The sequence below is a fragment of the Boeremia exigua genome, assembly GCF_020726555.1.
Source record: "Boeremia exigua strain MPI-SDFR-AT-0100 chromosome Unknown C7974scaffold_11, whole genome shotgun sequence".
In the NCBI taxonomy this organism is placed as follows: Eukaryota; Fungi; Ascomycota; class Dothideomycetes; order Pleosporales; family Didymellaceae; genus Boeremia; species Boeremia exigua.
The window spans coordinates 638,488-651,105 of NW_025763528.1; the positions used below are offsets into that span (position 1 = coordinate 638,488).

The window sequence follows — 12,618 nt, forward strand, 5'->3', positions numbered from 1 at the left end:
CCCCTTTGGGCGTGCTACGCACCCCGCGTCTCGCGACCCTCACAGGCATATAACCTGACTTTTCTTGCGCTGTTGATTTCTGCCCTTCTCGTCGTTACTCTCCTGCTCTGTGTCTCTCTTTGGTCCCATTGAACCTCTCGTTACATCATGTCGGTCCCAACAGCAACGTCGCTGCGCGACATTTACCCCGAAGACGCCGTTCCAGTAGAGACCAAGCGATGGGAGAAGCTCCTCGCGAAGTTCAAAGAGGTCCATGGCAGGCAGGCTGAGTTTGTCGCGCGCAGTCCTGGACGAGTAAACATCATTGGAGAGGTAGGATAGCTCTCTGCTGCTTTAGGTTGAATCGAACTCACAAGTAATAGCACATTGACTACTCTCTGTACGAAGTGCTACCCATGGCTATCACTGCCGACTTTATCATGGCAGTAGCCGTTCGACCCTCAGACGAGAAGCCCCGGGTGCGGATCGCCAACCTGAACTCGGAGAAATTTCCCACCCGAGAGTTCGAGATTCCTGAAGGAGAGGTCACCATTGACGCCACTGAGCACGAGTGGACCAACTACTTCAAGTCCGGCCTGAAGGGTGTGTCAGAGCTTCTTCAGAAGAAGCGTGGCAAGTTTCAGTCTGTCGGTATGGACATTGTCTGCGATGGCACAGTGCCCAGTGGTGGTGGCCTTTCCAGCTCCGCGTCGGTGGTCTGCACGAGTGCGCTGGCAGTATTGGCTGCGAACGGCGAGGACAAAGTCGACAAGAAGGAACTTTGCGAACTTGCCATTGTGTCGGAGCGTGCCGTCGGTGTCAACTCTGGAGGGTAAGTCGACAGACCTATTTACACGTTCATCACTGACTTTAATTCAGCATGGACCAGGCTGCTTCTGTCTTCTCCCTCCGTGGCTCTGCCCTCTACGTCTCGTTCAAGCCCAGCCTCGACTACACAACCATCGAATTCCCCACAACAGAACCCGAACTTACCTTCGTCATCGCCCAGAGCTTCGTTGCGGCTGACAAGCACGTCACAGCGCCAGTATGCTACAACCTGCGCGTGGTTGAATGCTCACTTGCCGCCGCCTTCTTGGCTAAGGCTTTCGGCCTGAAGAAGGAGCTGCCGACCGATTCCTCTCCTCTAGGCGTGAGCCTGCGCGGCTTCCACGACACATATTTCGAGGAGAAGGAGGGTGTGGCAGACAACACCAAGACCTCCGTTGCAGACTTTGAGACGCAACTGCACAAGCTCGTGCAGCACACCGAAGACTACCTCACACAAGAAGAAGGCTACACAAGATCCGATATCTGCGCCCTGCTTGGTGTCTCAGAGGACGACCTTAACCAGCGCTACATGTCCAAGTTCCCCGTCCGCACAGAGAAGTTCATGCTCCGCCAGCGCGCGCTGCACGTTTTCACAGAAGCTCTCCGCGTCATCAAGTTCCGCTCTCTCCTCTCCAGCCCTCCCTCCACAGACCAGGCATACCTCCAATCCCTCGGTGACCTCATGAACACAACCCAAGACTCGTGCCGCGATATTTACGACTGCAGTTGCCCCGAGCTCGACGAGCTGTGCCAGTTGGCGCGCGCAGCTGGCTCCACCGGAAGCCGACTCACAGGTGCCGGGTGGGGCGGGTGCAGCGTGCATCTCGTGCCAAAGGACAAAGTCGAGGCTGTCAAGAAGGCGTGGGAGGAGAAGTACTACAAGAAGCATTTCCCAGACATCACAGACGAGAAGCTCGCGCAGGCTGTTGTCGTCAGCAAGCCGGGCAGCGGCAGCATGATCCTGAAGGTCACTGGTGACTCGGTTGTTTAAACTTGCTCTGGTTTGGGTGATTGTCAAAAGGTAGTTCGATACCATAGCGCATTTAGGTTCATGTTCATAGATCAAAGACAGACAAAGTCTCACGCACACACACACGTCGCACTTTCCTTTGTCCTCGTCACAACGCTCTTTGTCACAGCGCCTGTCACATAAGCAAAGTCACGTCTCAAGGTAAAATACTCGAGCGCTGCAATTGCAGCTCTACAAATCCTCCTTCACGTTCCTCCCTTGGCCTCGAAAAGTCAAATCGAAAATGCATTTCCAGAACCAGCACCAAACCATGGCCAAACCCCCGTCTAACCCAGCAAAGCAGACCCTGACATTGAACCACAGCACTCCTCAAGCCCCTACACCCCTCCACACCCCGTATTCCACCACCGCAACACCCTTCCCTCCACCAGCAAGCTTCACCTCAGAACACATCCGCCACCTAACCTGCCCCTCGACCAGCCCGTATTCTCAGCCTCCCCCGCAACGAGCAGAACCGCACACATACCGCCCTGTACATACCGCTCTCGTCCCCGCGCTGCTGTTCGTCCCCGCATACTACGTCCCCGCGCACACGCCCTGCGACTGCTGTAAGAGCGAGGGCGAGGGCGAGGACGTGGAGACGCCAGCTGCAAGCTCAGCGTCGGATTCGGGATCAGAAACGGGGGCGGTGTTGGATGTAGAGACTGCAGAGATGTACGTCGGGGGTGTGTTGGATAGTGATTCAGCGTCGAGCGAGACTGGGGAGTACACGCCGTGGTTCCGGTCTGCTGCGGAGCAGTTTAAGGAGAGCGTGGGGGAAGTGGATGGAGAGCGGTGGAGGGGGAGGGATGGATGGGAGTGTGACTTTTGTGGGGGTGAGTGTTTTTGTGTTGGGTTGGCGGGTTGGCGGGTTGAGGGAGGTACATTGGGGCAATTATTGTGTGTTGTAGGTTGTGTCTACGTAGATCGAATTGGGATCTTTGACATGTTAAATACATAATCTTAACTCAACCAAATGACCGCATCTTATTTTGGGTATAGAGCCTTTACATTCATTGTACACTGAGCTGTTTTAGCTACAGAAAATGCGACTGGGGTCAAGTTCACGGTGAACAGCACGGAGTCTCTCACCTTACTTAAAAATTCTACCATTCCCTAGGTCAGAAACCCGACCTTCACCCTTTTCTCGAGGAAATCCCTTTCCACGGAAACTCTGTCGAACAAGCCGCCACTTCTTTCGGGCACTGCCATATGCTCAGCGCCCGCATCGTTGACAGCCGAGTCCAGCATGTCAATCCACGCCATTATCGATGATATCAAGCAGGGCGGCGCCGCTGATGACGACTTCATGAAGCAGCTTCGAGCTGGCATGAACACGATCCTCGATGGCATGCAAGAAATGGGCCACAGACGCGGTGACGCAATGTGCGAGCTCGAAGAGGAGTTGCGCGACGGTGGTCACTTGGACCATTCAGATCTTGTTTCCAAGATTCGGGCGTTGGAAGAGGAGAGGGCGGCCTCGAAGAAGGAGATCGAAACTCTGCGACTTAATGCGCGCACTACGCCGCATCAGAATGTGTGTTGCTGTTGGAGAAATATTCCAGTCCGTTCTAACATCGCGTCATAGGAATCGCCTGCTGGGCTCTCAAACAAACGCAAGAAAGCGCTCGCGAGAATGATCAATAACAGCATCTCTCAGAACAACGATGCCCACGTTTACATCAAGTCCAGAGCAAACTCCATGATCACGGAAGCAGGGGAGAGCCATACAATAATCCTTGATCTGGAGAATGCCGAACAGGAATCTCGTGAGCTGCACCAGACTCTGACCAGTCTTATAGGCATAATTCACGCAACTGGAAACCCTGCTGCAGCCCAAGATTTGAGGTACGCGTTGAGACGCTCGGTAGCCATCTCCAAGCGTCTTTTGGAGGGGGGTAAGAGCATCAGCAAGAACTGGGACACACAAAATGATCGAACTTGGGACATCTTCCGCGAGGAGAGGGCGCTTACCCGCCAACGAATCGACAATTTGAGGAAGCTTGCGTTGGAACTGGGCTTGAACATGAAGTTGATCAGCGAGGACTCGACCCTATGAGGGTCCATAGTACTCTGACGAACGGTATTGCTGACCGTTGAGAAGGCTCAGGGTCTTTCGAAGATAAGGGCTGTTGTAATCCGTTGAAAGGTGGCGGATTCGCGACTAAATTGCGGATGTTTTGAGCAGGCTGCTGCCATTAATTATGCGGCAGCTTTCGCCACGCTGTCTCTTTTTCGACGGGTCAAAATGCAAGAACGATGGAAGCGACTCGTACTAGTAAAGGCTGCAGCATCCTACTCAGATAGTCAGTCAGAGCTCGACGGCAATAATGAGAGACTACCTTCATCATCTGTGTACAAAAGCTCGACATACCGGGAGATCTGATCGATGTTACCAACACTGACTGGCTGCAGGTCTCTTCTCTAAACAGCAATTGGTGCACTCTCAGAGCCATCAGGAAAATTCCGCGTTCGAGAGAGTGAAGTTGTTTTGCAGATTGGAGGCGAAAGACAAGATGGAATGAGAAGATGCATCCATGATTCTCGCCGAAATGACATTCGCCGATATGAAAGAACAGCTACCGTGCCTACACTGTTGTCGGCGGACGAATTCCATTGTATCGGCGACCAAGCAAAGCGAATACGGCGCCGCGAGTGTTAGATCCGGATACATTCTTACTTGTATGGCCGAAGGCGTCTCCATAGGCGAATTGTGCCGCCGCACGTACGCAGAAAGAACCCGTAGCCGGCCTACAAAAGTACCTCATCAGGGTCAATTTCTTAAGGACCTTTGTCGGCACACACTGCACCCAGGCACATCCGAGTTGCTTCTTGGCGGGTTTGAAGGATTCAAGTATTCCTTAGCACAGCCAACAGGCTTCCGGATCACAACTAAATGCCTCCACTCAAGCGCATGTGCACTTGTCATGTTATTAATTCTTCGTTTCTTGCATTGCAGCTACGTTGATGGCACCTCGGACGTGCCTGCAGTACAGAGGTAGTCTCTCTTACTTCATGTGTGTATTTTTACGAGGTGATTTCTGGGTATCTCGGCACGTCTAAGGGAGAAACCGAGACCTAGAGCGAAATCTGGAGAAATTCTCGTGTCATCGGGCATAGCCGTAGTCGAGAAGACGTCTGTGTTCGCACAAGGCAGGAACACCGTCTCCAGTCTTGGAAGGGTTGTTCCGTTACAAGTCTGTCAGGTGCTGCCGCTAGGTCTCTAGCGCGTCTTGTGGGGCTTTCGGGAACAGCACGGGAGGGTTCCTTCTGGCCGGAGACTCAGCGACTATGTATACTCATCTCAAACCCCTGACGTGCACGCCTCTTATCCGCGCAATCAAAAGTAATCCTGGGCTCACCAATGCCATTGAAGAGGCCATAGACTTTGATTAACAAACTGTGCTGGAGTCGCGGGCAAGCAGACCTCGGGACGCTCGTAGCGGTGAGATGCAGATCGTTGAGGTCCAACTGTGGAAATCTGGGGGACGCACCCGGCGAGTACCTGCTTCGTACTTATTGTGGAAACAGTCAATGTCATGACTCGGTTGCAGCCTCTCTAGAGTCTAGGCATCCGGCGTCGTTGTCGACAAGATGACAGGCACGCCATTGTAATCTCAAAATCGTAAGTTTGGGCGACGGCTACTTAGAGGCAAGTGTGCTCAGTCACGAGTCTTGTCGAAACATGGGAATCGTTTCACAGGGATCTCAAGAGGCGGCACATGGGTGACGGGAGATTGGTGGCGTCTGGGGAAGTTCGACAGCACCTCGGCGCAGATTGCTCCGGCGGCTCCAGAACGGGGCGCAGATTCCATCATTCATTGCAGGACCCCACCACATGGCACATGAACAACTCGTGTAGACCTGTGCTCGAGCGATGCCATATCTAGAGATGTTTCACCCCGGCCATGCCGGCAATTCTTCCTTGTTCGGTTTCCAATGCTCCGGATGTTCTGCCAAGGCAATCAACTTCACGAGGCTACTGCGGACATGCAGCCAAGTCAGGAGCCTCGTGGCACCGATGAACGGCGTATTCCCCGCAAGCAATACACTCTAGAGTATGTCCAGGTGTCACTTTGATCGCCGCTGCGATGTAGCTCGCGGGATAACTAAGAAATTACCCAAGCTTTCCGTTCGTCCAGCGGAGATGATAGAGGAGCTTGGTTGATAAAAGGCGAGCGTTGGCTCCTTGAACCTTCTTCACAAGATCCAACGCTTTCATATCGAAGTATCCTGGCAATAACACATCCACAATGTTGGGCTCCACATCTGTTGTTTCCCTGCTCGCGCTGGCGTCCAGCGCCTTTGCTGCTCCCAGTGGCAACATAGAGAAGCGCGCACCCACAGTCTACCTTGCCGGAGACTCAACAATGCAAACCGCAAGGGGCGGTCCCGGTACACTTCAGGGTATGTCGTTCTTCACATTGATAGTTGGTGTACCTTTCTAACGATAGAAGGCTGGGGACTTTACCTCCCATACTCGTTGACCACAACCGTTGTCAACAAGGCCATTGGTGGCCGCAGCTCGCGTTCCTACACTGTCGAGGGCCGCTTCACCGAGATCATCAACACTGTTAAGGCCAACGACATCGTCATCATCGAGTTCGGCCACAACGACGGTGGATCCCTGACCCCTACCGACAACGGCCGCTCCGTATGCCCCGGCAAGGGCACCGAGACCTGCCAGTCTACTTTCAACGGCGCGGCCACCACCGTGTACACCTACCCCTTCTACCTGATCCAGGCCGGCAAGGCCCTCATCGCAAAGGGCGCCAAGGTCATCATCAGCAGCCCGACCCCCAACAACCCCTGGGAGTCCGGCACATTCCAGTACAGCGGCAGCCGCTTCGTCGACTACAGCAAGAGCGTCGCCGCCACACTCGGCTCCAACGCCTTCTACGTCGACCACGGCGCATACGCTGCTGATGCGTGGAAGACCCTCGGCAAGGCCAAGACCGATGCGTACTTCGTTGCTGGCGACCACACCCACACTCTGCCCATCGGCGCGGATGTTGTTGCCAAGTCGTTCGTCAAGGGTCTGCAGTGCGCTGGAGGCGGTTTCCTCGCCGGCTCGGTCAAGAACAGCACCGCGAGCATTGTCGGAACCTGCTTGTAGATGCCAGCAGTGTTGGGCAGTAAAAATTAAATTCATTCATGTTGAACATTCATTACGAACGCGTGACCTTGACATTTGGCTTGATAAACGTGAAGCACTTTTCTGAGGCCGTCCAGTTTTATGTGGCAAAGACAATGCGCTTACCCATGCAAAGCTCACTGGGCAGGAGACAACGTCTCATCGCTAGCAGCTTGGTCAGTACCATCACCCAGAAAGTCGAGGCTTAAAAGAGATAGATCAAAACTACGGTATGCCTCGTCCGGATGCGGTCAAGCGCGGAGGCATACCATACAACGCCACAGCCTCGCGAGAGCTGTACGCCACGTTGTCCATTTGCAGGAGCGAATCGCGGGTTGATATACGCAACAGATTACAAGGATCATATGCATGACCAGGACATATCTCCGCATGCTATTCATGCCGTCTGACGATTGTCCGAAAGTATGCCTCGTAGCCTTGCATTCCAGCGCTTGGTATATTTAAGCAGCGCACAATCACCTGAGCAAATACTCTGAGGTCGTTCTTGATCTGTACAAGGTCCCCTTACACTCCCTTGGCACTATTGTAACATTTGTCCATCCAACTGTCCCCCCCATCGCGACGTCTACTGGGCGTCCGGCGCTGGGGTATAGGAGAATCCTCCAAGCGAATCCGATCGGCGAAGGCCTTGAGAGCCTTCGCCGCGCTTACTCTCCATTCCTGCTTCCCAAAAGAGTGCATGCAACTCAAAATTCGTACTCCTATCGGAAACTTTCTTTGATCCTTACGTGTTTGAAATAAATGTTAATCCGGTCATCCACGCACCATACCTCGAAAATCTGGAGCAGCCAGCAACGTCATTATATGTATCACAGACAACACCAAGTACAAGGAGCATAGCGACGAGTTCAGCACCGACTTCTCCGGTGTCTCGAAGCAGTCTCACAGGCTCGAGCAACAACAATACGCCGGCGAGTGTACAATCGGCAGATACACCATCTGGCAATGGTCTTCCACCTACCCTCTACGAGTGCGTTGCGTGCAAGGCTATGTTTGCAAGATCCTGCGATCTCACGTACGCAGTTGTGACACATAGAAAGTTTCGTGGCTGACTGAACCACAGAACTCACATCCACCGCAAGCATGAACGGCGCTACGAATGTACCTTCGAGACGTGCTCTCGCGCGTTCAGTCTCCGGACAGATATGCAGCGGCATTTCAAGACGCACCAGGCACCGATGCAGCGTCAGTCGGTTCGGTGTACAGCTGCTGGGTGTTCACGAGCCTTCACTCGCAGAGACAACATGCTCAAGCACTTGCGCACGCACACTTACAGGGCGGAGCCGTGAACAGGCCCGGTGCATGTCTTTGTATCTCTCCTTTGGAACGGTTCTTCACTTTTTCGATTATGACGTACACTGCCAACTCACATACCTAGGTACCTAACCTGTGCTTAGATAAAGTGTCGACAATCACTGCTATGTGAATGGCAAGGCAGTCTTGCTGGGGTTTCAGCCGTACTGAATCGTTTCCTTCCACTAAGACGCTACATTAGATAGCGTTAAGTTTGAAAGTGAAATGAGAGTCTTGGGTTGAAACACAGCTTACTTTTTGCCGTAGCACTCCCTCTGCTGAGCTCACGATTACTGTGTATGCTCCAGCCAAGTGACTATACATCCACCTTGAACTCTGTCCCTGAAATGTATCCGATTTCCGCCAATCTGTGACCGAGCGAAATGCACAAATAAGTGGGAAGTCATCGATTAAGGTCGCTAGCAAGTGTCCCCTGTGTGAAAGGATCAAGGAGCCGAGAGGAGATCCAGGAAATCAACGTGTTGAATTACTAATCTTTGTTGAGATCAGTCGGGACGAAATTGAATAAGGAGAACCCAGAGTATATGTAGTTGCTCCAATTCTCAAAAGCGTTCCAGCCATGGGTCGCGTGCTCACATGTTTGAATGAGAAGCTTTACATGTTTTGCCGCGACACGCTGTGAATTGGGGAAGCAAGAATATTGCAGGTAGTTCTCTCGGGCACACTTGATTTCTCAAAGTCCTTGGGACGCCCGTTGAGGGATGCTCGATGCAGTGCCTATAGAGCTTAGGCGGAAATCGAACTTGATTGCATTTACCTGCATGCTGCTTTGCGTCACATCATGGAGCGAGAGAACCGTTAACCTGCGATGGTTGTACTAAGTGAACTAGCAGACTTCGTTCCCAGCAGGTGCGAATGTCAGTATTCGAGCCAGTCGTCTTCCTATGCCAGTCGTCTTCCTATGCCAGTCGTCTTCCTATGCCAGTCGTCTTCCTATGCCAGTCGTCTTCCTATGCCAGTCGTCTTCCTATGCCAGTCGTCTTCCTATGCCAGTCGTCTTCCTATGCCAGTCGTCTTCCTATGCCAGTCGTCTTCCTATGCCAGGCCTTCCATGTCAACGACAATGGGGACAACGAGGAGTGTTCCGTATCCATGGGATCGATAGCATCAAGCGCACGTTTTGGGTTGAAGAATGACTATTATTGGTAATCGCCCGCTGGACGTTAGGGTATCTCGCAATCAGCGCTCGGTGGCGCTCTATCAGAAAGGTATAAAGTAAGGAAAACACAAAATCTGCCACACACGCACAACACCAACGCTATGCATATAAAAGACCAACCACCGGAAAGCCTGCGCCTTGGCGTACCTTCAATAACGGTGACTGATCATCCTGTGACCCGCCTGATCCACAACGCCGAACCAAAGTTCGGGTCATCCCTCTCCCTCTTGCGCAAACAGCGGTGCAGCTTCAAGCCAACATCGTGCTCCTCGATCTTGATTTCCGCCAGTTCGGCCTCGAGCGCCTTCTTCTTCTGCTCCATGATTCGTGCGGTCTTGAAGTCGGTCAACATGGGGTTGGAGGGTGCAGCAGAGTTGATATCTGAGAGGACTTTGTGTACATTCGAGCGACGAACGCGTAGATCCTCGAGCTGGGACTCAAGAAGAGACACGTGGTCGGTTGCAGCTTGAGTGGTGGGCGGTTGTGGCAACGCCTTTCCGGTGCCTGTAGTCGACGTGGAAAATGTAGAGCCAGGACGCGGCGAGGTCGAAATAGCGAGAGCTGCTGTGCGAGTCTTATTGCCGACCGGAGACTTGGCGGCAGGGACCGGTCTGCGCACAGGCGGTGTGTCTGGGATCTTGTCTGCCTGAGGAATGGGGCGACGACGATTCAGAATGGACGATTCAGTTGCAACTCTCGCTTTCACGATGTTATCCAGATCTGGCATCGGCTGTGGTGGAGACGGTGGAGGAGAATGTTGGTATGTAGTTGTGGTGTTGTAAGTTGTCCAGGAGAAACGGCTATCAGGAACACCCTTTTCCTGCTCTGGTGTTTGCTCAGCCGCTTTGTTCCAGATCATGCTCTGCTTCGGCGTTATGCTGCGCTCCCATGACTCCGTATCGGAAACTTCACTCTGGGTGTCAGAGAGTGCAAAGGTCGTCGGCGACGGGTCCTCATTCGCTGGAGTGATGGGGCTCGGGTAAGAGTACGGATTTGAGATTCCGAGGCCGTGATTCGGAATCGTAGACGACGGCAAACTAGGCGTGAGTGACTTCCTGCCAATCTTGAGAGGAACAACAGGCCTGACGGGTTCGTTGTGAGAGTCCGACCTGCTCGGGACGTTTGCGACAGGGCGAGTGTCAGCTGCCGCTGCACCGCGGCTAGTGGTTGTCGCAACTACGTTTGACATGTCTAAGCCGAGCCCTTCAACCCTCCGAGTAGACGGCTTCCTTGCAAATAACGGCAGCGGATGTCTGGGTTCGTCCTTCAGAGGTCCCGCGATTTCTGCACGGCCCGTGGCGCGACTCCAGGGCTCGGAAGCTTGCGTAGGTTCAACTGACGGCGGCTTCGCACCAAATCGTGGGACGCGATCTGTGAAACTGGTGTTCTTTTTCTTGCTGTCCGGTCCTGATACCGACACTTGGTAGCCCATTGGTCGGAGACTGTCTTTCGCGTACGCGAGAGGGTTTACTGAGCCGGCTCTGCCAGCATTGCTCGACGTGGGCTCGCCAGAGTACTCGTCCCATCTCACCTTGCTGTTGGGTGCAACCTTCCCTCCCCAGAACTTCTGCCCAAAAGCCTTGGCTTCGCCAGTCTGCAGTGCGATTGGTGCTTTACGCATCACAGGTGCGTGGCTGTCAGCATGTGTCGCACCGCGGTTCTCGTCCATTGGTGACACGTCGCGCATCGAGCGGTACCTTCGCGGAAGGTCGGAAGCTTGCTGATACTCGGGCTCCGGTGAGCTTGGCGGTGAGATGTCTTCGTAAGTAGAGGGTGAAGGGGGCGCGGGGTTATCGTAATAGTAGGATAGGTCGTTTGAGGGTCGAGAGTATACTGAAGAGACGGTGGGGATGTTGGAGACCCGTGAATCCTTTGAAGAGGAATGATTACTGCAGACATTGTAAGTCGACAGCCAGGGTATATCACCAAATCAACGTGACTGTGACTTACTGGTGGGGCTGGTGCTGCGTGAAGGGTGCATTGAGTCGATAATTTAGATCGGCGACATTAGGATTGCGCATAAGCTGGTCTTCGTCGTAGGTCGTTTCAAGAAGCACGGGGTGGCCTATCTGCGTGGCCTTCTCTTTCTCGCGCCCGCTACCCTGAAATCGCTTCCACATGATGAATGCCTGCATGAAACAGACGTTAGCGCTGTCACAGATCGTATAAAACGCACACCCCCATACCACGAGCTGGTACGGCTGGACATCAGTTTAAACGTTGGGGTCCTTGAACGGGTCGTCTTTCTTGACAGTAGCAGTCCTTGGTAAAGGTTCAGTGGCACTCCTTGGTAGTGGTTCAGTGGCAGGTGGGTTTTCTTTCTCGACATCAGACGATGACACGGACGTTGATGAAGATGCAGCCGTCGGCTGCACAGCTGGCTCCGTTGGCAGTGCTTCGACTGGCGCCGGCTCCAGCTCTGACTCCTCGATCTTGCTCTCTACAGGTACCGGAACGGCGCTGTAATTGTTGTCGTAGCGGAGGCGGCGGCGCGCAGGCTTGGAGAACTTGCGATGCTCATCCGTACGGCAGAGACAGATGATGGCGTGAACAGTCACGCCGACCATGCCAGGTATAAATAACAAAGCCCACGCTGCGAAGTTGCATCCGATTGTAGGCCACGAGGCTCCATCAAGGTAGAGAGCAAGCCACGGCATGAAAATGGCCAGGACAATCAAGCCGAACGTCACGCTCTTGCGGGGTCTTGGGACGTTAACGGCTTCCTGCGGTTGGGCCATGCTGGATGTTCGCAGGATGTTCGCAGCGTGGTACAGTTGGCAGTGTTGTGCGACGCGAGTATCTGCGGGTCCAGGTGGCCAGTATGCAGGCGGATGCGTAAACGAGTGGAAAGTTGCTGCAGGTAGGGATGCTCAAGAATAAGGTGGTACCAGCCCGTGTGTGAATGGTGGATGTGAGGCGAAAGCAGAAGCGAAATACATACCGAGAGACAAGATTGGCTGCGGAAGGTGTGAGGCTGCTGCTTGTTGTTGCAGTGTACAGGAAGGCGCGTCAGATGTGGAGAGAAGGAGATCTCGAGGTCAGCAAGCACGAGACTCGTTCATGAGTGGATGATCGCTGAAAGAAGAAGCGCCCCAATTGTTTGTTGCGTTGCTCCGGGAGGCGCAGCGCAGCTTTCAAGTCAGCGGCGCAACTGTCGCTCAATGTCGCTGCTTC

At 53.6% G+C, this 12,618-nt stretch overlaps 6 protein-coding genes across 6 annotated transcripts; 4 read left to right on the forward strand and 2 right to left on the reverse strand.

Moving 5' to 3' along the window:
- Positions 1 to 147: 147 nt before the first annotated feature.
- Positions 148 to 1,798, forward strand: C7974DRAFT_416625 (galactokinase; the record flags this gene model as incomplete). The annotated part of the gene is made up of 3 exons (XM_046144004.1): positions 148 to 312; positions 363 to 811; positions 859 to 1,798. 3 exons carry the CDS (start codon positions 148 to 150, stop codon positions 1,796 to 1,798), a joined length of 1,554 nt encoding a protein of 517 aa, XP_045993298.1.
- Positions 1,799 to 2,087: 289 nt separating this feature from the next.
- On the forward strand, positions 2,088 to 3,998 carry C7974DRAFT_474962 (uncharacterized protein; the record flags this gene model as incomplete). The annotated part of the gene is made up of 5 exons (XM_046146624.1): positions 2,088 to 2,652; positions 2,854 to 2,885; positions 2,937 to 3,353; positions 3,405 to 3,585; positions 3,619 to 3,998. The coding sequence occupies 5 exons, from the start codon at positions 2,088 to 2,090 to the stop codon at positions 3,873 to 3,875; spliced, it is 1,452 nt and encodes a 483-aa protein (XP_045993299.1). The 3' UTR covers positions 3,876 to 3,998.
- Positions 3,999 to 5,971: 1,973 nt separating this feature from the next.
- C7974DRAFT_442233 (SGNH hydrolase-type esterase domain-containing protein) lies at positions 5,972 to 6,932 on the forward strand (the record flags this gene model as incomplete). Its single annotated transcript, XM_046145398.1, has 2 exons — positions 5,972 to 6,223; positions 6,274 to 6,932. The coding sequence occupies exons 1-2, from the start codon at positions 6,070 to 6,072 to the stop codon at positions 6,930 to 6,932; spliced, it is 813 nt and encodes a 270-aa protein (XP_045993300.1). The 5' UTR covers positions 5,972 to 6,069.
- Positions 6,933 to 7,453: 521 nt separating this feature from the next.
- C7974DRAFT_401878 (uncharacterized protein) lies at positions 7,454 to 8,818 on the forward strand. The gene is made up of 2 exons (XM_046142635.1): positions 7,454 to 7,986; positions 8,035 to 8,818. Exons 1-2 carry the CDS (start codon positions 7,961 to 7,963, stop codon positions 8,258 to 8,260), a joined length of 252 nt encoding a protein of 83 aa, XP_045993301.1. The 5' UTR covers positions 7,454 to 7,960; the 3' UTR covers positions 8,261 to 8,818.
- Positions 8,819 to 9,500: 682 nt separating this feature from the next.
- C7974DRAFT_45671 (uncharacterized protein) lies at positions 9,501 to 11,839 on the reverse strand. Its single transcript, XM_046146026.1, has 2 exons — positions 11,395 to 11,839; positions 9,501 to 11,333 (listed from the first exon to the last, which is right to left on the reverse strand). Exons 1-2 carry the CDS (start codon positions 11,577 to 11,579, stop codon positions 9,611 to 9,613), a joined length of 1,908 nt encoding a protein of 635 aa, XP_045993302.1. The 5' UTR covers positions 11,580 to 11,839; the 3' UTR covers positions 9,501 to 9,610.
- C7974DRAFT_416629 (uncharacterized protein) lies at positions 11,658 to 12,182 on the reverse strand (the record flags this gene model as incomplete). The annotated part of the gene is made up of 1 exon (XM_046144005.1): positions 11,658 to 12,182. One exon carries the CDS (start codon positions 12,180 to 12,182, stop codon positions 11,658 to 11,660), a length of 525 nt encoding a protein of 174 aa, XP_045993303.1.
- Positions 12,183 to 12,618: the final 436 nt, after the last annotated feature.